Raw genomic sequence first — 26,695 nt, forward strand, 5'->3', positions numbered from 1 at the left:
TCATAAGTCTGAGAAAACAGAAAGGTTTTAAGTTTTCTTTTAAATGTGGAAACAGTAAGTGACTGATTTCAGGTCATCTGGCAGTTTGTTCCTGAGAGCAGGACTAAAGTAACTAAAACCTCCCTCTGAAGCCCTGGATCTTGTTCTGGGTATAGTTAGACAACAACTACCAGATGACCTGAGGGGTCTAGTTGGACCATAGTCAGTGAGCAGGTCAGTAATATACTGGGGAGCCAAACCACTAAGTGCTTGGAAGACTAATAGCACATTTTTGCAGTTGATTCTGTGCTGTACTGGGAGACAGTGAAGAGATTTAAGAACTGGTGTAATATGTCCAGAGTTGTGTGTTTGTGTAAGGACTCTAGCTGCTGCATTCTGAATGACGTGCAGCCCTGAATGAAAAGCTAAAATAAGCTGATACAGCAGATACAGAGTATGATACTGTAAGACACTGTTGAATAAGAGGATTTCTACTTTAAAGCGACTTATGTGTAAAAGAAAGGGGGGAACTGCAAGATAAGGGGTTCAATATTCAAACATATGTCCTGTCAGTTTTAAGATGAGGAAAAAGAAAATATAAGAGGGTGACTAACTTTGAAAAGAGAGGAAAATATGACATTGTATGGGGTGTAGCCATGTTGTCTATGGGTGTATCATGGCTACTTTAATTGCTGGTGTGACTCATGGATTATGATCAGACTGATATACAACTGATGCCATGGATGTGATGCAGTTTGATTATTAATATCATAAATATGATTAATAATTAATATGATTTTATTATTATTACATTTAGTTTTATGAGTGTTTGCATTTTCACTGTCTCAGAGGCTTTTCCAACCAGACAATAACAGAAGTACAGTACAGGAGGCTGCAGCTGTTAAAACAAGAAGATGACAAACAAATGACTGATTACAGTAAAGCAGAGCAAGTACAGTCTGAGAGGAGACTCTCTGGAACAGAGACAGATGATTAAAAAACTCAGCAGGCAGGAGGGTGTTGCCAAAGCACAGTTTTAATTCAAACAAGCATACTGTAGTGCATGTAGTGCAATGAAAAAATGCTCAGAAACAGATGTGACCTTTTACATAATACATGTGATATACATACATACTTGTCATATAATAAGGCCTCTGAAAGTTTTAAGACCACTTGAATTAAGGATATTCACAAGTTATAAATCTTTCTGAGAACCAGCTGTAGACATTTAATTTAGAATTCACCTTAATCACAAACAGCCAGTATATATCAAGAAGAAAATAACATCAAATCCAGACAAATTGTGCAGTTTAGCTGTAACTCTTATATTCTGTAACGTTGGAAAAACAATGCATTGTTTGTAGTTTATCAGTCAAAAATATAGAATAAAGACGTTTCAAGTCAAAACACGCGGTTCAAACCAACAGCTGGATCAGTTTCAGTCAGCCTGTGTGGGACAAAAGCAAACAGTACAAGAAGTTTTACTGTTAAGAGTTAAGAGGCTTTCTAATCTGAAATGTTTAAATGGAAAACAAGCTACTCTGACTTTTGAATTGATTAATTGACTATTTTTCTCTCTACAGTAATTTCCCTGTTCTTCTATGAGTTAAAGCAGCTATAATCAATATTTTCAAATTAACAATGGATCATTGCTTATATGTAAAAGTGGAACTCATATGCATTTTCACACACTGTGGAGTTCCTGTAAGCCCTGAGCTAAATATTTCCTACAGGAGTTGGTGGAGACCAAAAGCAAAGCCAAAAGGAGAAAGAATATTTGTCAAGAGAAACGATTGATGATATGTCAGTCTAGTGTTCACAGTTTTGTTTTTCTGCTGCCCCTGAGTGGCTAAAAAATCAGTTATTACAGGTTTAAATTATAACAACTGTAATGAAAGTCTACAAATAAGTAGAAAACAGTAACAGACACAAATCCACAATATGCTACATTTACAACCTTGTGGTTGTTTTCAGGCCTTGTTTCAAATCCATTAACAAACAATCACATGCTCACAATTTAATTTTTGATTTGGGCTTGACTTAGATTAATTAGTAGGTTTCATCCACTTGACATAACTACGTCTATTCTGACACTTAATTGGCCTGATATTTTGAGATGTGTAAATCAAGTGCAATTTAGATGGAGAGAAAGCATCATCTGCTATTAACAATGCAATGCAGGGTGTTATTGTTAGTAATAAATGACTGTCAGTGCATAATAACTTGTATAAAAATGCATTCTGCAAAAGTTGGATGGAAACCTGCTCTAGAGAAAGAAAAAAAAAAGACAGAGACTAATGGAGAGTAGGGATCAGAAAAAGACACTCAGAAAAAAAACAAAGCTCATCCATCTGCACAGGTCGGATTTCACACAGGAAATGGGTTTCTTCCTCTCTTCATTCCTCATTGATTCTTTTTTCTTTTCACCTTCTCTTATGATTTCCATCACTCCCACCTTCCTCCCTCCTTCACATGGATGGATGAATAGATGGAAAACAAAAAGTATGTGGTGTTTCTTCTGAAGATATTTATTTAACCGTTACGGAGAAAAACATTCTGAAAAATAAAAAATGGAGTAAGTAAAAGCTGTTAGTAGAAGCAGCTTTTCCACTCTTTGGACATAAATGCTACACTTGATTTTTAAGGTTTATTCTAAAGGTGGACACATCACATATGTTTTCTTAAAAAGTCCCAGAGTGCTATCCAAAATAAAAAATGTGTAGTATTGACTGCATTTGAAAGAAACATACATGCCTGTGATTGACCTGCAAGAAAATCATTAACCTCTCGTATATTCATGCATGATTTTCTGTGCATGTTACATTAAAATGTTGGTACCCACCGCTAAAAAAAAATGTGTTTCACCATTTTGAATGCACAGCTACTTTTCAACATATATTTTATTAATTCGGAGCGCAGTGAAAACCTGAAGAGTAAGTCATTTGGCATTCTCACCAGAGCAGATGTCAGTGAGTTCATCGATTTCTTCTTGAACTCTGAGGAGGAGGAGGTCCTGCAAGATTTCCTGCTGCTGCTCCTCAGCTTCCACCCCGAGAAGCTCCAGGTGATGCTCCTTTAATCTCAGCAATGCACGGCCTGGAAGAGAGTCATGCATAAGTAAGTATTAATCCAGACACAAAGTGGATGTGTTGAGTGAAAGTTAAGACTATTAAAAGCAGTATAACAAAACCACAGTATGTTTATTTAACTAATTCTACCTAAAAAACGCTGCCAATAATGAATATCCTTTTGATTTCTGGATCTTCTCATTAAACATTTGTTCCAGTAAAGCAAATCAAATTAAATCCATCGGTTGTACCTGATATAGCGTGTTTAATTATGGCTTTATGGAGTACGCCCATTTGAGTTGGATACTGTTCCTGCATCCACTCCAACACTTCTTCCACCGACCACAATGACACTCGCTTTGACAGGTCCATCACCCTGCAACCACATCAGCAACACCCTGAAAAGGCAAAAAACTGAAAAATTCATAACAAAGAAACATTGTTCTAGAGAGGAACATCTTAAATACTGAATTCTATCCATTTTTAGCCCTTTGATTTTTATTATTGATTAATCTGCCATTTTGCTTAATCATTTTGTCTCTAAAATGTCAGATAATAGTGAAAAACATCTGTCATCATTTCTAGGAGCTCATGGTTTTATCTTCAAATGTCTTCTTTTATCTGAACAATCGTCAGAAATCGAAAGTTATAAATAAGATTCAGTTTACTATGATGCACTGTATGACACAGAAAAATGTCAAATCCTCAATTTTCAGAAGCTGCAACCACCAAATTTTTTGTATTTCTGCTTAAAAAAATGATTCATTGACTATCAAAGTAGTTGCCTATTAATTTTATTAATCAGCTAATCAATTAAGTGAATAATTATTGCTGCTCTACCCTCCTGTCACCTGCAGTGACAGGAGCAAAATAATGCTTTCAAGTGCTCTTTGTAAGCTTCTACTTATCAGGTTAGAAATTGTACATCATCTATGAAATATCTCAAAAAAAAAATGCCATAAAAATTTCATTGGTTTCTTCGAGCAGCAGTCCAAATACCAACAATACTGAGTTAACAATGATATAAAACAGAGAGAAAACACAAATCCTCATGTTTGAAATGTTTTGCGTTTTTTGGTTGATAAATGACTTCAACTTTTAATCATTCAGTCAATTAAAAATCAATGGTGATTGATTTTCTTTCAGTTAACCCAAGAAAACCAAATATTTGGGACAGTAAGAAGAAGCTGATTATACTTGTGTCAATAACAAATGTGCACCTAGTGTTACCATGGTTATTAAAGTTCACCAGGACACTATTTGAGCTGAGTAATTCAGCGGCCACTCCTGTGAACGTGCAGACGCCCCTCAGCAGCACATGTGAAGTTTGAGTCTGAGCTGAACGTAACAGCGAGGCGAAATCAACCAACTCTAACACTCGGAGGTCAGAAAAGTTTTCATAGCAGTTGTTTTGGCTTTCCTCCCAGCCATATCCTCTTGGGGTGCACCGCTATATGGCGAAAACTGTTAAACAGTTGATGTGACCTTTTCAGCGGGCCAGTCTAGTTATTGGGTTATAAATACAGGAATGTAATTTTTCCTGTGTTAATTAAGGGGGATGCGTGATTGGCCGAGGCAGTAACAAGGTCCCAGCGGAATAATTGACATACAGAGAGTGAAGACCTTTACACCGGGGCAAAGAGACAGAGGAAAGTTCCCTTCAGACTCAGGTTAAATGAGGACAAAAGCAATCTCACTGTTGTCTGTAACGTGGCTTCATCCCTTAAAACAGCATTTCTTAAACTATGTGGCTCCTTAACTCAGCCCCTGTGGTTCAATATCTGCAGGGAAATAAACTGACTGTATATTCAGCTTGTCTTCTTTGCTCTGAACCATTTCATTTATCTTTATACTGCCCACTTACAACTGAACCAGGACTTGTAAATAAAAAAAAGTAATATGCAGTAACAAGCAGGTTGGGAAATTTGCTTTCTGTATCACTTCCTGATTGTGTGGTGGATTTTTACATCCTACTACTGCAATTAATTAACCTGTGTTTGTTGCAAGTTAATCCAAATTTATGTTTAATTCTAAATTAAACACATTAAATGTATCCGAAGCGCTTTAAGTGTTATTAATCTCACTGATGTATTGCTTTTTTCCAGGCCTGATGTTTCCTCTTCCACTTGCGGCTACGCACTACTTCTCCTATTATCTGTTCCTGCTGCAATCGTCTGCTTCTAGTTTGACAGTTTTATTGATTTTTAGGATGGAAAAGTTAAAGTTACTGTGTGGGCACTTCTGTTTGCTTCTGTTTGCTTTCCTTGGCAACTTGATTTCATATACAGCACAAAAACTGAAACTGTATTGTAAGTACAACTGCCCAGAATCATTTTGGCCTTCTGCATTGCATTTGCATTTTTATTTATTTTGTGTAGAGTTGAGTATAACTTGACATTATTTTAATATTTGGGCTTGTATAATGCTCAGGTATTTCATATAAACAAAACTCAAAACCTCTCAAATGTCTACACACAAGCAGCAGTAATAAAATACAGATCGAAGGAGGAAAGAGCAAAAGTCTGAACAAGCATACAATACCAGCTTTTGGTATTTGACAGTCTTCTGTACTTAGTGACATGGATATATTTCTCTAAGTATTTAAGTTCAGTACTCAGCCCTAATACTGTTGGATTCTTACCAGTTTGCATGGCGTGAAGAAATACATATAAGTAAAACCTTCATGCTATCAGTTATGTTCTATGGCCGGACTGAATTTTATTTCTCTTTTTTTGGAAATACAGCAAATATCCAGAGTTTACAGGACAAACAGGACATATTAACAAGTGGCAGGATTCAGTCATCCTTCATGCATCCAAAGATGTAATCCTACCACCTTGTGGTTTCCTGCAGAATTGCATCATCTCCTCATTAAGTCTTTAAAACAGTTTTTATGTGAGTAGTTATTGCTCAACATCTTTCTAAAGAACTTAGGCATGCTTTTGTCAGCTTTTCTCCATTTTGCATGATGCAATCTCTTGATGCCTTTCCCTCCCCCATGTTGGGAGAGAGTTCAGGCCAAATTCTGCTCATAATAACAGCAATAGCTTGATGTTGAGTTTCCTTTTGGCAAATGTGTAAAACATAAACTCATCAAACGCCTCTTCTAGCTTATGTGATTTTGTATGTTTTTCTATATATTCACCAAGCATCACTTATCAAAATATCAACTTTACAAACTGATTTCACACTGGTCAGTGCCTCTTGCTTAGCTGTGTATTAAAAAAAAAACTGTAAAAACGTATAAATGGCTAAATTGGCTGAATAACTTAAGTTCAGCTGTATGCCGAATTGAAGCAGTTGCTCTCAGATGTTATTAGCTTGTTATAACAGGTGTGAATTTATGTCGGTAAAATATTACTAATTAAAACATCCACATTTTAAATGTAATTTGGCAGGGCATCAGAAGATGCCCCGCCCAGAGGTTTACAGCAACCCAGCGATGAACAGTCTTTGAACATCAAACATTGATCATTTATGGCAGGTGTTAAAACACAGTGACAACTTTACAAACTTTATCTTTTATGTATTTTGGATTAGAGAGAAGAAGTCATATTTACCTCCGCCGAGGTCCGTTGGTTATTGTTAAAAATTAATGGCGAGCTTCGTCTGTACCTGTACAGTCTATGAAGTGTTACTTTAGGTACATTCCTGTTCCCGGCTCCACCCAGCTGCTGGAGATGCCTTCAGGTGTTGTCGGAACTTTTGGAATCTGTATGGTACATGTATCTAATGAGACAACACAAAGGCCCAATCATATATCCCGTTGAATCAAATCCCATGAAAAACTTTTTAGGAAATTGTTGTCATGTCAGCTAAACGTGACCAGAGCACAGATCTGTTTTTGTTCAGTCAAGATGTGGCATCCTTTGTTTGGCTGTGGAAAATAAACACTTCCATTACACCCCACAGGAGGATATAAAAGTGTTGCCCTGGGCTGAGAATTAAAACGCATTTTATATTCCAGTGTCCATTTTATCATGATCTTCATGGTAAGTTTTTTATGAAAATCTCTGCTGGACGTTCCAGTCATATCAACAAGTAAACTACAGTATGTGTTCACTTATCTCAGTTTTTGTTAAAGGCTTACCATGTATGAGAGTGTTATGTAAATACCTGATATACTATGTATTAGATCTGCAACCACCAATTATTTCCATTGTTGATTATTTTCAGATTGAATTCCCCATGAACCATTTCAACTAATCATTGCACCTCTTTTGTGACACATATGGATAAAGTACCATATGTTTTGCCTGCTTAGTGTTTTCAAAGCCCAGGTACAACACTTGAATAAAAGTATACATTCATTTGTGTCATCATAGGACAAACCACTACATGTAGTGTCATGTTACTAGTGAACTTTGCATACATGAAAAATTATTCTTAATAGCTCTTTTCATGCTTTATTTGCAGGGTTCCAGTTCTATACCTTACTAACTTTCAAATGCACTCTTGCCCTATAAATAAAAATTGTTTTGCATTTCATTCACTTTCATAAGTGTCTGAGTCTATATGGAGTGTTAATGGAACAAGCCAAAAACGAGGAAAATACAACTAATTTGGCAAAAGTGAAGTTTACGATCTCAGCAACTATTGTTTCCAATGTTTGGATGATAAATTGAGTAAATCTTAAGTAATATGTAATGCATATAGATATACTGTATTCCATCATCCTAAATGCCTAAATGAGATCAGACAAAGCTAACACTGGAATCTTTCAAATATGGTCAGATATCGTCTTGGCTTAATTTATGGGATTGACGAGGAGTTCATGAAGGCATCATCACTAGTCCAGGTAGGCTGTGTAAGTGAAGGCTAAAGACAGATATTTTTTTTATCCATTCAAAGAATTCATTTTCACTCTCCAAACTTTACAAAACAATACCAGCTGATCTATACATCAACATATAACCTGCTTACACCCGACAGAGGGCGCACGTGTACAGCAGGGCAAGCGGCCTTTCTTTACCTTCCTCTCTTTTTGTACATCAGCTGCTCGGCAGGCAGAGCAAACTTCAGCTGTGAGTTTTGTGATGGTCACATGATGATGTTGTGGGTATATTACTCCCAATGTCTCAGCTTGTCCCTCACAGAGCTGACTGTCTGCCTGCTGCAGTGAGAGGGACTGTGCATGGTGCAGTGTTTTACTCTTCCTGCCTGTTTCATTTAATAACACTGAGGGAGTGAACCAAGGCAAGGTTGGAGTTACAGCGTCAAGACGCAACTTTTTGTGGGAAACTATGAGAAACGTGGAGCTGTGATTTTTTTTATTTATTTATTTTTTAAATTTCCAGTTGACAGCTGACAAGGTGAGAGAGCTTGCTTCTCCTTTTTTTGCATTCAAGTTTGGTGTTTAAAGTATAACTCAGACATAACATGTTAACTAGTAAAATGCATTAACCCTTAAATCCTCTCTGAGTGTGTATAGTGTCATTGCAGCTGTTTTTAGCCTCAGTTGATTGTGTGTCACCTGTCATAGCTTTCAAGTTTCAAGTTAGCCTGTCAAGTTTTTTCCTTTTTCAAATTATTGCAGGACATGGAAATATTTTGTATATCCATTGGATATTAAGTCACATAAATCAACTCTTTGTATGCATATCAGCATGTTTGGACATTTTGATGTTAAATAGTGGGTTTTTGATGTATAGGGATTGTGCAAAAGCTTAGTTTAGAGATGCATGCCCTTTTTAAGTATCAACAGGTTGTAACTGACATGTTTAATACCTGAAAAAGGCAGCATCAGTGTAATACTTCCTGATTTATTGTTGGGTCCATTGAAGGCCACACGTTGACCTTTAAGGCAGTAAATTGGTTGACATCTGTTAAAATTTTATTACAACTAGGCTGGATGGCATCAGTTAAACAGCTGATTTACTGAATGTTATTTATCACACTGCTGTGTGCTACAAAAAGACCGGAAACGCACATTTAATGAACTCATCCGCAGAACATTGTTGCTTTGTGTTTCAGCGGTCATGGATGAAGTATCTCTGCTTTGAATTAAGCGAGAAAATGGGTTAATGTTGCACATGGATGATTGAGCAATGACATGGGGTGTTGCCTATGTATAGAGAGAGATGGTGCTTTCAATTGCCTCAGCTAAGCCACCCACGTCTGTGATTTGAAGGCATAAAATCAACGCCCCAGCACATTAAGGTGCTTTTTATTGATAATAACTAGATGGCTTAACAGACCCTGCAAGAATTAAAGTTAATTGTATATATGTAGGATGTAATATGCAACAGACAACTGACTTTTTCAATTGTTTTTAATTCATTACATGCCCCATATGTTCTCATTGCCTGCTCTGTTAGTAGGTAACTATAAGTAATTTATACATTGGGATCATGTTTTAAACAGTTATGAAGGCAGCAGAGACCACACGCGCTGGTTCCCTCCCTCACAGACAATTGGATGCTCAGTTGGGGGCAAAATCTCACGAAGCGGCGACGCATGACAAGATAATTGTTTCCTCTGTTGCTGAGTGAATCTCTTTTTCTGTCTCTCAGTTCACCACCAACTGTCACTCACTGCCTCTCAGTGCATTTTTCTGTGAAATAGACTAAACCCAAAGTTGTCTGGAGCTGTTGCAGAGTCTCTCCATATACCACCAAAACTTTATACTGCCTATAAAGGAGATGAAGAGAGGCAGTAATGACAAGTGTAGATCAACGAATCACCAGCTAAGAGGAGATCTGAAGCTAAATCCACTGCCACCAAAGTATTTTTTATATTTCAGATAAAGCTTAAAAGTACATTTCTGGTGGTTTATATATGTTCCCCACAATGATGATAAAACTGGATGCAACATCAGATTTGGGTTAATTTACTATTTCCAGTGCACTGTACCCATCTAATGCACATAAGACATTGGCTACCTCTAGCCTAATTAGTGGCCTCTCTTTATGGACATATTTGCTAATTGAACTGAAGTTCAACGGTTTTTTGTTTGTTTGCGCCAAGTTCCTATATGCCAAAAACAAGATCTACCACAGCTATTTTAGTTTCTTAAAACAATCAAGTAGACATTTAGTTTGACCTTTTGGGAAATATGCTTATTGCTTTGTTTCCAAGAGTTAGCTGAGAAGATATATACCACTCTATTGGCAATTAACCTAGCTTAGCATAAAGACTGTAAGCAGGTGGAAACTCTAGCCCATGGGTGTATTGAAGGAACTGGATACTGGACTATTCACCAGTTAATGAAAATTGCTTGCCTGGCATACAACCAAAAAAAGTTTTCTAGTCTCCGAGTTTGCTTCCACATTTCTCAGCCCACTGAATATGCACAGTAGTGTTTCTCCACTCTGTCTCTTTCACAATGGCGGTCTATGGGGAAAATACTTTTTGGGCCACAGGGGATTGTTTTGAAACTATTAGCTCGCTTGAAGCCAAGCTAACTGTCTCCTTGCTCCAGCTTCATATTCAATGGATAGATATGGGAGTGGTATTGATCTTCTCATCTAACTGCCAGAAAGAAAACAAAGAACCATATTTCACAACATGGGACATAGCATGTCGAATTATTAAGTCCTCACTGTAATGAATATGGACGAAAAACATTGTTTGGTAATGACTAAAAGAAACCTTGTTTCTGTTATGTGAAATTCCCAATTTGGAAGGTGCTCATGTACATAAGCTGTACAATTTCCTTTCCACTTATTCCAAACTGGATTGTCCTCAAAATGAAGACATAACATTCATCTTCTCAACTTTGGAGGTCCCTGATAAACATGTGGACAAACTAAGTTTAACATCTGACAATATTTGAGTCTCAAATGGTCAATAAGATGTAAAGTCATACTTTGTCTTAAGTGCAGCTTTTCTTCTTGGCTAGTTGTCACACTGCATCTTGAATCATTTGATGTGATTGGACAGAGCTCTGAGAGGAAAGCCGCCAGTCATTTGAGGGATGAGGAGAGTAGAAATCCGCTTCCCGTAAGGATCCAGTCACGTTAGACCTGATGATAGCAGAGGCCTAAGGGAGTCCAACGCCATGATGAACAGCTGATACTGTGCATCAAAGGCTTTAGTTTCATCAGGAAAAATACTTTTTTTTTAATGTTCGTGATTCCTGGTGGTTTGGATGTGAATGTTTTGGACTTGGAAGTGGTTTTCAGAGCCTTTTTTCAGTTGTGTTCAGTAGGGCTGAAACTATCAAATATTTTTTTGATTAAACAATTGGTCCTCAACCCAAAGATATTCAGTTTACTGTCATAGAAGACTAAATAAAGCAGAAAGTACTCACATTTGAGAAGTTAGTCATAGAATTTCAAACTTTTTCTTAAAAAATGACTCAAAACAATAGTTCAACATTATTAATCGGTTAATCAACTGATCATTGCAACTCTAATGGTCAGTCCTGCTACTCCTGATAGAGCATACTCTGTAAATGGAAACTTCACCTGTTTTTGTTGTGTTTTGGTTTAACTGGCCCTTTAAATCTGACCAATACTATGCATATCACACAGTTAGTGGTTTTCTTACTTGACTTTTTTCCCTCTAAATTTCTATTTTTCATTTTGTCCACAGTTGCAGAGATAATGAGAGCAGACAGAGGTGACTCTTTGTGTTCCCACCATCCTTGGTTGGCACTGAGCAAGTGTGTGATAAAAGAGTGTCACCACACAAAACTCAGTGTAATTAGATGATAACTCACCTCATGCACACACCCACGCACACAAACACACACTGTAGATACAGTCACACACACAGGGGTATGGAGGGTTTAGGGAAATCTCCTAGCAGCCTTAATGGTTTCTGCCTAGCTTCAGTCTAAATGTCAACCTGACCCCTCTATCCCCTCTGTAATGAGAAAGTCCAGACTGAGCACTTTTTAACGACTTTGTCAAACACTCACAGATCTGCCGCTGGAGCTTGTGGGAGTTTCACACCCATCGTCTCCCGTCTGTTGCAGATTTAATTTTATCCCTCTATCGAGTCGTCTATGTCTATTCTGTCATGAGCCTTTTTCTATTTATTCTGTGGTCCCTTTCACTTTATTCATATGGCAGCCATATTTGATGTAGCGTGGGAAACCCTACCCAAACTAGAAGAGCAAACACGCTCAACTCATAGTAGATAGTCGATGTATGGCTGCAAGCTAATGTGACTTGACTAACTCGTTCTACCCAGAAAGAAGTGAGCAACTCATTCGCATTCTTCATCACTTATTCTTGAACAAAAAAAATATGAAATCCAATTAAAAACTGAGTTGTCAAATCGTAGATTTTGTTCCAGATTTGCAAATAGTAACTCAACAATGGCTGCACCTGCTGGATGTCAACAGCCTATTTAAGATTGAATTACTTCTTGTGATGATAAGTGGCTTCTGAGACACTCCCCTCTCCCGGGAGATGTTTTCATTAGATTTATGTGCCCATATGGCCTCTGGTTTTGGAAGGAGGACAAGTTGGAACTCTCCCATAACCATATCTGTCAAAGCTCCCTTCATTCTTCACCCTTCTGAATTCATGTGGTTAAATATTTGAGTGTCTGCTTAAGATACAAATATTTCTCTAGTCCAACTTTTGCATTTTTGGGAAATTATGTCCTCAGCTCTACAAAGCATTGTAGCGCCTTTCAGCTCGTTGTTTTGGTTTTCTGGTTCGCAACTTCACTGATGGGGTTTACTCTTACCACTCTCATCAACCCCATTCCCAGCTACAGCAGGCAGCTGTTCTCAGCAAAAAAAACCACAATAAACCCACTATATTCTGACTGCCCAACACCAAACGGCAGCCAGAAAGCTTAGCAATTAGCTGGTGAACACAGTGGAGCATTTACCATCTTAATAGTAACATATTTCCCTCAGGAGTTATTGGAAACCAAAATAGAGCTAAAATGAGAGTGAATATTAGTCTTGAATGTATCAGGTGGCAACAAACACGACTCTAGGTGAATGCTAATGTTGTTCAGTGTATTCTTGATGTGTAAATAAGAAACAGTTTTCCATTCAACATAGTATGGTGGTAATAGTGTATGCTAAAGTTGTGTTCAAAGCTTTTTGTGCTCAATCAATACAGGTTTAAAGTTACACTTTTATCTGTCTTCCCTGATCCATAGATGCTTGTTGGGATTCACTGTATTGACAACACACTTGTGATATTATCTTTTTTTTTCTCTTTGTTCTGATGATTGCTCCTAAAACACTTGAAACATGATTACATGGCGGTTGTGTACCCAGTATTGCCATTGTTGATGAATTCAAATAAAGTTACACTTTTAGAAATGGAAATGAATCCTATACATTATTTGTTTTCACATTGTTGTCAAATTCTTGCGAGTGTTTTGGATGCTTATTCGAAAAAGAAGATAGGGAGAAGATTTGTGAGGCATGTGCAGTGATTTGGACATTGCACTGGTGTAACTCAAATAAATTCCCTTAACTGGATGTCTAGGCTCATGTTTGGGGACAGAATGACTAGTTTCAGACATTTAGAAAGACCTTGGAGCAGAACCGTTGTTCCTGTGTGTTGAAAGGAACCAGTTGAGGTGGTTCGGATGGCTGATCAGGATGCCTCCTGGATGATTCCCTGTGGAGAATTTCCAGGCATGTCAAATTGGGAGGAAACCACTGGGCAGACCCAAAACACACTGGAAGGATTTTATATCTCATCTGGCCTGGGAATAGCTTGGCATCCCCCAGGGAGCACTGGAGAATGAGATGGACGCCTGGGCTTCTTGTTGGCCTACTGCCACCAGAACCCAGATAAGTGGTGCATGTAGTCAGCACTTTGTTCAGTTGCCATTAGGGCTATGGCACATTTTGGAAGAACTGGCAAGGCAGTTCTGAGCTCCTCAGTGTCCCAATATTGTTTGACTGGACTAATAATGGAGTTTTTTTGTTGTAATGTGTTCTGATGGCAATTGCTGATTGCTGAACACATCTGAAAACAATATACCTTTTTATGAGAATCCTTGCCCGCTGCCACACACTCCTCATGGGAAGTTAGTAGGAAAGGTGAATCAGTTTTTTCTTGCCCGTCAACTGACCCATGTTTTATGCACATCCATTCATAGCTTTTTAAAATATCCGGCTAAAAGGCAAACAGGCACATGGAGTGGGGCAAAAACACAAACCCTGTCCAGCTCTGTTGGCAGAGGAAACAAATCACATAACACTAGAGAGACGGCCACAATCCTCAAACCACAAGGATTTCCTTCAGTTTGTTTAGCTTGGACCTACATCTTTATGTATGTGTGCATGTATGTGTGCGTGCGTGAGTGTGTGCGTGCGTGCATGTGTGCGTGCATGCCTGCGTGCATGCCTGTGCTGGAGCTTGAAAAGTGCAACAGACACAGCTTGTCCACATCATTAACAGCACTAGAGGGCAGCAAAGGTAACAAACACGTGTGCTGAAACTTCTATACCTGTGAGGACCCTCATACTTCATTGTGGTGTTGATTGTGGGGACAAACACTGACTTTAACTTTGGGCAAAATCTTCCCATAGTGTACAACTAAGCTTAGATATGGTGGCTGTGAAGGTAATAACATATTATTCATATCATTTTTATACTCATCAAACCTTTTAGTGAAACTTCATACCCTGTTGGTGGATGTATTGCCATCATGGAGACCATTCCCATCAAGATAGAATGACTTTGTTTTGATTTGGGGGCAAGTGGACCCAAATCATGTTGGGAAATTTCTCCCACCTGTATAGTGGGGCTACTCTTAATTCATCTATTTAGGTTTTTCTTTCCTTTGTAACCCATATGTAGCTTGTAAATCATTTGGGTTTGTTATGGAGAGATGGCAGTGTCATATGTAATGAGAAACAGATCCTGTGAATCATACTGTTTGTGTCTTTTCTCCTCAGAGCAGGAAGAGATGGAGAACAAGGCCATGTATCTGAGTACATATGAAGAGAGAGAGAACGGATCCATGTATGAAGAGGCTTACGACGGACGCAACCTGTCCAAACTCAACCTGTGTGATGAAGGTAAGAGGAGAGTTCAGACCTGGAGGGTTTGAATATGGGGAAGCTGAAAACACTGAGCTGAGTGTAAAGCTTGTTGATTTTGGGTTTAGAGATTTATAAAAAGGAGCAGATTGGTTTAAACATTATTCAACATATTCAACACATTCAACTAGGACAGTTCTGAATATCTTCCAGTACTAGAAACTGGGAAGAAAATCAGGTGAAAACATTAATGAACTTGCCCTTTCTGTCGTAGGGCTGCAAAGATCGAGATTATTTTCCTTATCAATTAATCAGTCAATCATTTTCTCAATTAATCAATCAGTCTTTTGGTTTATAAAATGTCATAAAATGGTGAAAAATGCAGATTACTGTTTCCCAAAGCCCAAGGTATTGTCTTTTCCCGACTAACAATCCACAACCCAAAAACATTCAGTTTATTATCAGAAGCAGAAGTATTGTTTCTTTAAAAAATGACTCAAAAAAATTAATCAATCGTCAAAACAGTTGGCAATTAGTTTTCTGTCGATTGACTAATCAACTAATTGTTGGAGCTCTACCTCTAAGTAGGCAAAAGAAAACAAATGGTCAAACTGCCGAGTGGTTGTGATGCAAATAGTATTTTTAAGATTGAAATTTCACCCATATTTTTGACAGTTTTTGTCTAGTTTTGTTCATCATTTTTATTTTTTTAAATTGTTCATAAGTCTGATACAAATTAGTTTCAGATCTTTTGAAAGCTGTAAATGATTTTCAGAAAGGGACTTTCTACAGAAGCATTTATGTGTGTAAACAGAAACGCCCACACACACTTAAAACAAACCAGTGAAGACTCAAGTGCACTAACACACATGCAGGCAATGCTGTCACTGTTTGGCATCTGCTCTTCCCTCTCTATGGTCATCTATGAAGGCCAGAAATGTCCAAGACCAACATCTGTGCAAGTATGCTTATATGAGTGTGTGTGTGTGTGTGTGCACGTGTGTGTGTGTGTGTGTTTGTGTGCGTGTGTGTGTGTGTGTGTGTGTGTGTGTGTGTGTGTGTGTGTGTGTACAGGTGCAGCTGAACGAATCCACAGTTGACCCTGTGGTGTTCTCAGGTTTCGACCCAGGGCTCTGCGAGTTTGGTGGGAAAGACTTAGAGAACATTAACTGGAGAATTTGTTGACATTTTAATGGAAAACGGACAATGACCTCACATATCAGAAAGACTACTCTCTTCCAAGTCCACTAATCCTAGAACATTTTCACACCTCGTTCAATTAGAGAAGATATTCCCAGCCCCAGACTGGGTTTAGCTCATGTGGGTACAGCAGAAGAGAGCAAGCAGGCATTAGGTTTCTATGAGACACTGGCAAGGTTTAATTTTGAGTGGGAATGTGATCCAACTCTGATTCACCCAACTGCAAGGGTAGTGTGCATTATGGGTAAAACACACTTAGAATTATGGGTACAGAACAAGTAATGGAGAGCCAAAGTCATAGCGTCTCGTCCAGCTTAGCCTCTGTAACTCAATCTCTCACTCAGCCTTTCTTTCATCTGCCTTTCTGAAAAAATGAAGCGTGTTCATGGGGTTTTTGGGGTACTTTTACACTGTTATGATGTCTACCTTATATATGGTCTAATTTCCAAAACTTGAGGTGAACATATGTAAAAATGCTCTCTACATCAAAAGCCATGGCTTCAGTCTGCTCTGAACGCTCCATTTTTAACATTACCGCTACTTCCTCCTTGTGATGACATCAGTTTGCTCATGCCCACGGTGGTCCTTTCTGTAGCCTTTTGTCACTAAGGTTGTTTCATTGGTTGTTCACAATGTCCTCTCCATACTTTGGATCAGATTTCAGTTCGAACATGGACGGATGTATTTGAGAAGTTGACATTTTGAGTAAAGAATGAGAACTACTACTGTTTGTTTACATAGCCTCTGGAGCAGCTAGAAGTCTGTCAGAGGCAGTTTCTGGGAACTCACCAATCAGAACAGAGTGGACTGATCAGGAGGGGGGGCCGTAAAGAGACAGGAGCTAAAACGGCCTGTTTCAGACAGAGGCTGAACTGAGAGGGAGATATATAGGGAGTTTTTTGAACTGTAAACCAAGTAAAGATATTCCAGTCGAGCCCCAGAATAAAAATATAAACCAGGAAATGTGCATATGTCCCCTTTAACATAGCTAAACAATGATTTCTATGTGAGCACAGAAAAAACTACAAGTGTGGCAACATTATTATAGACATGTCTGAGCTAGCCACAGCCCCTCGACTTGTCTTTGTTGAGCCGTGACATTCAGCCTGTAGACGTCAAGGGCTTATGGGAAATGATGTAAAGGTTGCTAAAAAAACATAAATCTTGAATAAACAAAGATATTAAATCATTATTCAAAAAAAACTACCATCCTTATCTAAACATATAAAGCGAGCCAAACAACATACTGTTGAGAAAAGCTCTGTTCCAAGGCTGAATTTTAAGTTATTAGCATAGTTACACATATCAATGGGGTTTTGAATGAGCTTTTCTTACTTCTGGACCACAACCTGGAAGTTCTGGTTTCATTTTGGTGCTCTATATTGTGAAAGAAAAATCAGGATTTATGGGAAATGTGGTGTGAACAATACCATTTCTACCATGGTTTGACTTGTGTACAGTAATTATAACAGCACATTACAGTTGCCATGACAATCATATGATAATGTTTGAATATACACACATAGATTAGCGTCTGTGTTGTTTTGTTTGGGAAACAAGTAGTGCTCACTATACAATGCTGTGTCCATGTATAGTCACTAATTTCACCAAAAACATCCAAATACAGACTGTGCCAGTAACTGACTCACCCTACTTTACCTTGAAATAAACAGACTCAGATATGTGTCAAAAGGTAGTTGTTGCACTTCCAAGTTTACTAATAAAATAAGCCTCTGAGTTTTGGCTAATCCTGCGCTAATCTGTCAGTTAAATCCCCTGTCTCTTTGTGTCTTACAGTAGAGTACGTTGACAATACCATCACCAGACAGACATGACTCAGATGGAGCACACAGCAGAACAATAATGTGATTCCCAAATGTGTTAACAGTGACTTGGTGACTAAGTATGGAACTCTCTGGTCTGATGTCCGTTGGAAAGTGTTCACCTTGCCATTGAACATCTTTGAAAATGTGCAGTGCATTTAAAGTCGTGCCTTCTCTGCGTTTTGTTGTGTTTTATCTGTGAAAAAAAGTTATAAAAGCAGCAATACACAACACACAAAGATGTATTTTAAACCACAATATAACAAAACCCTCAACAAACATCCAACAAAGTTTAATAGTGAAAAAATGCCAAAAATTCTCATAATTCCAGCCCCTAAAATGTGAGAATTTTCTGATTTTCTCTGCTTTATATTATTGCAAATTGAATAAATTTGGTTTTTGAGACTGTTTTTGGACAGAAAAAGGAATTTAAGCCCTCACTTTAGGCTCTGGGAAAGCGTGATGGTGTTTATAAAAAATATTTTCTTGCATTTTATAGGATTAATTGATTAGTCTGTCAACGGAAAATTAATCAGCAACTATTTTAGTTGTTCATTAAGAAAAAATGCCAAACAATCACTGGTTCCAGCTTCTCACATATGACAATGTGTTGATTTGTTATTTCAGTGTTAGTCAGATTAAACTAAAAATTTAGTTGTTACCTTGAGTTCTGGGAGCTTTTGATGAACATTTTTCACATTTTTATACACTTAATGATAATTGATCAATCAAAAAAAAACAATTGACAGATTAATCAATAATGAAAAGCATTAGTCAAAGGAATTCTTGACATTCCTGCTTAGAGTTACAAAAAACCACTCTCATGTCTGTGCATTAAGTGCAGAGCTAATGCTACGAGTTGATTAGCCTAGCTTAGCATAAAGATTGGAAACAGCTATCCTGCCTCTCTCCAAAGTTCAACAATATACACCAACCAACATCTCTTAAACTCAGTAATAAGCACCTTTTGCCTCATTCGTACAAGACTGTACAAGAACTGTAATGTGAACACAACAATTTGTGGTTTTATGAGGTGTTAACGAACTGTGAGTCTTGTGTGAAAATGAGATTGCTAGGCAACACTGCACAGAGCTCCTGGTTGGATGGAGAAACTCTTGTTTATTAAGAAATAGTTACAGGAAGTAACTCCGTCCAAAACCACAAAGTGTTGTTATAAACAAGCAAGATGTAAAGTATTACTTAAATTCAATTTGGACAAAGTCAGGCTAGCTATTTCCCTGTTTCCATATGCTAAGCTAAGCAAGTCAAGTCCCAGCTCTAGCTCCAAACTCAACACAGAAATGAGAAAGGTATTATAATCTAGTTCTCTGAAAGAAATCATATTGCCCAAAATGTCCAACTATACCTTCAAGGCCTTAAAACATCACATGCATGTCTTACATTAACGCTGGAGAAAGAAATGTCAGACAGCAAAGTAGGTGATAATTTCCGCCTTAAGCTCCAGACTGCTGGTTTTATTTCCCAGTCTGTTTTTTATGAAGGTGTTTGCATGATGTGCATTTGTTTTGTCTGTTCTTGAGAGTGTGTTTTGAAGTCCAGCATCAGTATAACTTAAGGGGCAGTCCAGCTCAGAGTGCTATTTCTGTTTCTATACATTCCTACTATGTGACATACACACATCTGAGCCAGCTGTGTTTGTCTTACGCTGGAGCAGTGTATGTTCTTCATCAATACAGGGGGAGTGTGTCTGTGTGTATGTGTGTGTGTGTGTGTGCATCAGCAACAATTCACCAGTGTCCAGTGACAGATTGTCATGGTCCAAGTGAAACCATGCTGTCAGGAGGCCGCACAGGAGAATCAGTGTTTATATTTAAAAGTCAGGCTCAAGCAAACCTCATGACTGTTCACAGGAAGGTAGAATCTCATTATAAACTCATAATATCCCAGCGGGTGTAGTATGTGTCATAATGTTCTTGTCACATAGCCACAATGATTTCCCTGTCTGTTCATGCTTCACATCTTGCTGGCGTGTTTCCAAGAAGATATTTAATTTTGGTTTGACTTTCAACACAAACAGTTAGTCCTCAGTGGCAGCTGACACCTAAAGTGTGTCAACACCTCTGGTATTCACACTAATTTTAATGACAATTCTGTTTTCCCTAAATAGTTGACAGTTGATCTTTCACTAAACCCCTCCCTTAATTCAATCGCACTGTAGCTTAGCAACCATAACCAGGCACAGGATGTGGGTCAATCTTTGAAGTCAACATTCAGAAAAGGTGGGAACTGTACTCAATATCCAAAGAAGATAGATAGATTAGAAGGTGCTGCCTTTTTTGTTGTTTTGTTTATTTTTATCAATCCAAAATGAGTTAGCCTTCATATTCTTTCTTTCTAACTTAACATAGTTCAGATGCTTACTATAATATAGAAAAACGTACTTGCACAAGCAACATGAAAGCGAAATGTATGCTGTATTCTTTTAGTATTTTTCAAGAATATGTTTACTTTTACAATGTTTAGCAAATATATCAGTTAAAACTCCCTAAATTCAATAAACAGTTGGAAAGCCACTACTTGCTATGTTCTGCATGTGTCAGTCTAGCCCCAGTTTGCATCCATTCCATTTCTCCAAAAGATAAATATTTTGTGACGTTTGAAAAACCCACAAGATCATAAAACATACTGCTCTGAATGTATTTCCAGAATCTTCAGAATCTTCTAACCATCTGGATGAAGAAAAATTCTGTCTGTTGCACAATTTTTTTTAACCCTTTTACCAAGTTGTAACTTTCTTATTTAGTTAACCAGTAGCTGCCATCTTTGTTTGGATTAGGAAACAGCTTCACAACTTGAAAAGGGTTAAAAATCTTTTTATTGTGCAGGAAACTGAATATTAATGTGTCTTCGAAGATTCTTGATTCTAGAAATAATACATCAGTAAGTGTTGTTATATGACCCTCTGTTTTTTTAAAACATCACCAAGTAATTATCTTTAAGAGAAATGGAAGCTTAGCTCTGTGATCCAATGTAATGCCAATACATGAAAAGCACAAACTAGAAACATTCATGTGGTCCCAAACGCTAAATAGCACGGTAGTGGCTTTGTCATGCTGTTATTATTGGATATAATTTAAAGAGGTTTACCCGAGATACATTTGCCAAAGTTATTGGTTCTTTTCTCTTGTAAAAGTGATCATATTCTTCAAAGGTACTAAGAATACAGCGTAAATCTCATTTTCGTATTGCTTGTCCAAGTATGTTTTTCTACATTGCAAGCATCCAAACTATGTTACGTTAGAACTAGAGCTAACCTAACAAAACCTGCTATACAACAGTAATGCTGCTACTCTTCTAGGTCTTCGATGGTGAAGATTCTGACATTTTGCCTGTTCACTAAACTTGAGTTTCAGTCTTTTTTTGATCATTACAGTGTTGAGCTAGTATATCAGGTAGGTAACCATCATATTCATAGACCCTTTTGCAAGCTTCTCATTTTCAAATGAGTCAGATGGAAACTTAACAAAATTAGGGAATTAATCTCAAGCTTGATAGCTACAGCGGATAAATCAGTCAGTCACAGTTGCCATATCAGCTACCAAAATCAACAGCTGAAAATGAGAAACCTGCTGTTATCTATGGCTGTCTGAAAGATTTCAAAATCTGCCACTGTACTTGCGTAGCAATAGTGACTAAAGGGTGTTCAGTTTTACTTAAATAAACAACGCATAAACTATCCTTGTGGTAGCTCTTGTTGGCTCCTAATTTCAAGGTATGGAGTAATGTTTGGTTTGATAGGAAAGGATCTCTTTCTCGTCTGTCACTCAGCATAGTAAAACAGACATTAATCTCTTTCATAATGTTGAGGATAATTCATTGAAAACAACACATTTGTGTGCTGATGTCTGAAAACATTTTGAAAGTAGCAGCACATTTTTATTTGAATGAGTGATGAACGATGTGACTTAAGTGCAACCTCAGAAAATCTCTTCATCCTCTTGACCTGGAGGGAATGTTCCCTCAACATCAACAGCCTAATCCCTGTCTCCTGCCGAGCTATCGCACTGACACAGGGGGGAAAACACCTCCATCATACATAAACAGTGGTGTGACAGTTTTATCAAGACTAATTCTCCAACATCTGTTTGACCCTGAAAGGAGTGTTAAGTGGTGACATGAATTACAGTAATAGCTCCTCAGTGAGTTCTTTCCTTGTCTGAATTCTGTTAGATGAATGCGTCTGTACCTGTGTGTGTGCGTCATGATGTAGCCTACTGTATGTCATTTGACAATAATGCGTAAACCATTCCTTATTTAACAAGCCAACAATTTAAGATCTCTACATTTGCCAAATACATATAGTAATTTCTCATAATCTCATAATCACAGCTGCGACAATTACTCAATTCACCAATTAGTTAGTCAGTTTTCAAGAAAACACACCAAACATTCCCTGGTTCCAGCTTCTTATTTGTGAGGATTTGCTGCTTTTCTTTGTTTTATGTGAAAGTAAACTGAGTAGTATTGTGTTTTAGACTGTTGGTAAGACAAAACAAGACATATGAAGATGTCACATTGGGTTTTAGGAAGCTGTGGTGGACATTTTTCACTATTTTCTGACAGGCCAAATGATTGGTCAAGACAGTAATTGACAGATTAATTGATAATGAAGATTATTGTTAGTTGCAGCCCTAATCATAATGGAAGTACAGCCATTTTAAATCAGCAAACATGATTGATGTATAATCTTACCCATACATTCATTGAGTACACCACTGTTCCAGTACATGTCAGGTTCTGCTATAAAAGCCATGGAAACTTGCTTCTAGGTACTGCTCACATTTTTGAATCAAGGCTAAGCAAATAATTGGAAAATAGTTTAGAATAGAGTTTGTTGTTTTCAAACTCCCTAATAAATGTGAACACCCTCTTGAAACATAATACTCGTCTCACAAATACTGTCTCAGCCGCCATTCACATGCTTTTAGAGGGATGGTTTTGTTTTGTAGAAAGGCAAACGACCAAACAAAACTGATTATTGATTTTTGTCTAAAAGCCACATTCCTGTATTGCTGCATTATTCATTAAAAAATCCTGGAATATTGAAACTGAAAAATATTTGCACCTCTGTTTGGACTTTTTCCTCTCTTTCTGGTCCTAATTTCTTTTTTCTCCTTTGGTCAGGTTCTGGAAAGCGTCGCAGGAAGCAGGATCAGTGCTGCAGCCATCTTAATTCCCTCTCAGCTATCAAGTACGCCATAGTCTCCCTCTACATCCTGGTTCTTCTCACCATCTTCGGACTCTGCCTGGCAGGTAGGTTGGATATCAATGTGTACTGTATGTCAAGTCAAGTCAATTTTATGTGTATAGCCCAATATCTCAAATCACAAATTTGCCTTAAGGGCCTTTACAATCTGTACAGCAATACAACATCCTCTGTCCTCTGACCCTCCATTCAAATAAGAAAAAACTCCTTATTTGAATCGAGTAAGGAGATGGTTTATCCTTATATACCACTGTATGTCTTTGATGAGCATAAAGCACTTTTTTTTCCCCCATTGGAAATTTTGGTGGTCGGTGAGTACTGAAAATACAAGAACTAAGTTTTATATGGTTTCAGGAGCACAGCAAACATTTTGGCAGTGAACTGTTGTTTATATTATGTCCCACTAAAACTAAAAATATACTCAAAACTTAAAGTTGAGAAAGGTTCATTTTGTTCATAGCTGCTAAGTATCTTTATTAAATGGGTTCAAAATTGTTTCCAAAGCTGATACTTAAAGTTCTTGTTAGCATGTTGTCATTTGACATTTTTCATCTTCATGCTGTATTTGTCGATGATGATCCTTCTCTGCGTATTTCTTTCTGTCAAATGCTTGCAGTTTATTAAAATTATGAATAATTATGAATTACAGTGTACTGTGTAGGTGTATGAAATAGTAGCAATACAGAATTAAGAGACAAAGATAAATATATGGAAAATATACTTAATAAAAGTGATATGAGGTATGAGATATGTAATAAAAGAAATTATTAGATCTGAAGTACCACAAATAAGAATGGCACAATATGAAATATCAGCATATATCTGCTATAAATCTGTAAAATTACCAGACCATTGTATAGCATGTATACAAAGTGCCCATACGGTATGCGGACAAGCACTGGAAATTTTGAACTTGTGGAGAAATCTCTGGTTTGATGTGCAGCAGTGAAGGGTGACGTGCTGCCCAACAGTTTTCAAAGTTCCCTTATACAATTTGATTTAAGTCGCTCTCAGCTAAGGCTCTTATAATATATTGTCCCTTTGTTTTGACTGCAGACAAGTACATTTGATTAGCTTGTACTTTAGTGTATCTGAGATGTGAGTGTTAGGGGTGAATACGCTTTATTTCACACACAGGAGACAGGTTAGTTTATACAGCATGTGCGCATTAGGCTGTTTACTACTGGTGATTACTGGTGATTTTCAACACAACGTTCAATTTGTCAGGCTTATAAGTCAGAGAGAAAGTGAAAGGAAGGGAGTGAAAGATGGAGAGGAAGGAAGAAAGAAATGCAGTATACTATACTATACTCATTAAGAAAGAGAGTTTATTATCCATCTATTGTTTCCAGAGCACTGTTACGCAGATTACATCAGCCATCCCTCAAGGTTAAATTGTAATGAAGGACGCACACACATATGCACATATGCACCATAAAAACCCACTTCGTTAGTCTTAGGTAACAGTCTGGGATGTGGTCTGAAACCTTACTCCCCTCTGTCTGTTCTGGTTTAGCATTGAGAATACACACACACACACACACACACACACACACACAGAGGGAGAGAGAGAGAGAGGGACATAATGAATAAACAATAATTTGAAGCATGAGCTAAACTCCAGTAATGTAAAGTGATGACTATATTGACTTTCTTCACTTGATAAAAATAGAAATTTAACAGCTATATCTGTTGAGAAGTTTGTTGTTCCAATGCCAAAAGTAGTGCCAGTCTCTGTATCTGCTTAATGTAACTTCTCTCTGTCCTTGGAGATTTTTCTAATCTGAGTCGTGAAATCAGTTTTCGAAGCGCGTTTGACCTCTGTGATTCCCACACGTGAAAGTTACATATGTCACAGCATTTTGGAAGCGTGACAAGCGTGACCTTTTACTCAGCTACATAAAAGACATGCTGGCTCCTTTGTGCTGCATGGTTCCCATACTCCTCTTATCCACAAATGTGCAAGTGCCAGGTTTCAATCTGCAGAAGTAGGATTCCACTATACTACACTATACTATACTGTTTTACATGAGGGCTTCTCAGGGTGATGAAAAACCTGCACCACCTTTAGCCTGATTCACGAGTTGGCATTGCAACTGATTTCCCAGGAGATCAAAGCAGATAATTTTGTTTAATCGTACAGACGTAAGCAGTCTGTGGGTGTTTTGCATCTTGCCTCTGGATCATTTCAGAACCAATTGAGAATCAGAGTAGCGAAAAATCATTTTTAACTGGTACAGTTCTACAGACTACTTTACTGTTTTACTGCATTAGCTTTGAATGATTTTTAGGAGAATTATCTGTGAATAAAAAAAGAATAAATTATTATTTTTACCTGAAAATACAGAGGTGGAGGGACTTTTTTCAGCACCAAGTAGTGTCTGCAGTCCTCCTCACAGGCAGCATACAACCCCAACAACAATAAGATAGGGCAGCAAGCCTGCCTAAGAGGCAAAACCCAGGGAAAAACAAGTCTGAGAAGCGCTATATCTCCACTCAACTGCTCTAAAAATGTAATTGCTGTGAACTCAAGGTACTTATTGAAGACAACCTAGATAAACATTAACATTTTGATCAACTCAGAGCTTCTCCGATCTGTATTTTAGATGGATTTTAATAATTAAATGAATAAAAAATGTATTTGCATTCTAACTTCAACCTGAAAACTAACTTGTTGAGGTTATTTTTCTTTCTTTGAATGACGACTTTATGCTCAAGTTAGATGCTGTTTTACGGTCGACAAAGAATGATGGTGGAGGAAAAGTTCCATATTTTAGTTCTGACCTATTGAAATCCAGTGCTTTGGACCAATCACTGGCACATTATGTAATAGAAGAGGGAGAGTAGTCATTCACTTACCCACCACAACATTCCTCCTAGCTGTTGAAAAGTAACAAACTCCCAATCCCAAACCAACTTCTCAAACTTTCAGCGCAGTCAGAGGGCTAGATATTGCCACACAAATAATATTTCTGTCAAACATCACTTGTCAGTGAACAAAATCAGCGAAACTAATGTGGAAATCGGGATGTGTGAGTAATGGAAATTAGCATTAGCTGTTGTTATTTCATATCACTCTGTGTGACACAGTGCCGTAATAAATTCCAACGTCTTCAGAGCTTACACCACTGCCATTCCTCCTCCTGGTTGATTTGGAAAAACCCTGGCATGATGCCGCAGTAGCCTCAAGGCCAGATCATTGGTGTGTGTGTATGTATGAGAAAGCTTTGGGAGGTGTTTTAGACTTTATGGTCATTACCTTCTGTGAACCCTGCTGTGGCCTTCTTGTAAATGTCAACTCTGTGTTATTAGAGAGAAAGACAAAAAAGAGTTCAATAGAGACGGAGAGAGAAGGAGAGGGAGGGAGAAGTTGGAAGGACAGAGACAGAGAAATTAGGGAAGATAAAGTTAGAAAGAGAAGTGACAGGTCCAGAAACAGGTTTAAGAGCTGTCTGGCTGCAGACCAGAAGGATCCTGGAGGAATCAA

At 37.8% G+C, this 26,695-nt stretch overlaps 2 protein-coding genes across 3 annotated transcripts in view; one reads left to right on the forward strand and one right to left on the reverse strand.

Moving 5' to 3' along the window:
* Positions 1 to 995: 995 nt before the first annotated feature.
* LOC122999933 (sterile alpha motif domain-containing protein 12-like) lies at positions 996 to 6,718 on the reverse strand. Its single transcript, XM_044377303.1, has 4 exons — positions 6,608 to 6,718; positions 3,299 to 3,445; positions 2,935 to 3,075; positions 996 to 2,535 (listed from the first exon to the last, which is right to left on the reverse strand). Exons 2-4 carry the CDS (start codon positions 3,417 to 3,419, stop codon positions 2,519 to 2,521), a joined length of 279 nt encoding a protein of 92 aa, XP_044233238.1. The 5' UTR covers positions 3,420 to 3,445; positions 6,608 to 6,718; the 3' UTR covers positions 996 to 2,518.
* A 1,318-nt stretch (positions 6,719 to 8,036) lies between these two features.
* The window catches only part of scara5 (scavenger receptor class A, member 5 (putative)), a 99,137-nt gene continuing 80,478 nt past the window's right edge, over positions 8,037 to 26,695 (forward strand). Inside the window, exons 1-3 of one of the 2 annotated variants that reach the window (XM_044329632.1) lie at positions 8,037 to 8,359; positions 14,875 to 14,997; positions 23,127 to 23,255. In XM_044329632.1, the coding sequence (XP_044185567.1) occupies positions 14,886 to 14,997; positions 23,127 to 23,255 (241 nt within the window). In that variant the 5' untranslated portion in view covers positions 8,037 to 8,359; positions 14,875 to 14,885. The remainder of the gene's footprint in view (positions 8,360 to 14,874; positions 14,998 to 23,126; positions 23,256 to 26,695) is intronic. The other variant, XM_044329633.1, reaches the window with a different exon arrangement.

The sequence above is a fragment of the Thunnus albacares genome, chromosome 16 (genome assembly GCF_914725855.1).
Source record: "Thunnus albacares chromosome 16, fThuAlb1.1, whole genome shotgun sequence".
In the NCBI taxonomy this organism is placed as follows: Eukaryota; Metazoa; Chordata; class Actinopteri; order Scombriformes; family Scombridae; genus Thunnus; species Thunnus albacares.

What these genes read in the sequence shown, in the direction of transcription:
- LOC122999933 (XM_044377303.1), bottom strand. Translation starts at nt 3,419, where the DNA reads ATGGACCTGTCAAAGCGAGTGTCATTGTGGTCGGTGGAAGAAGTGTTG. An exon ending in AATTAAACACGCTATATCAG is followed by an intron (nt 3,076 to 3,298) that starts GTACAACCGATG and finishes ACTCTCTTCCAG; the next exon opens with GCCGTGCATTGCTGAGATTA.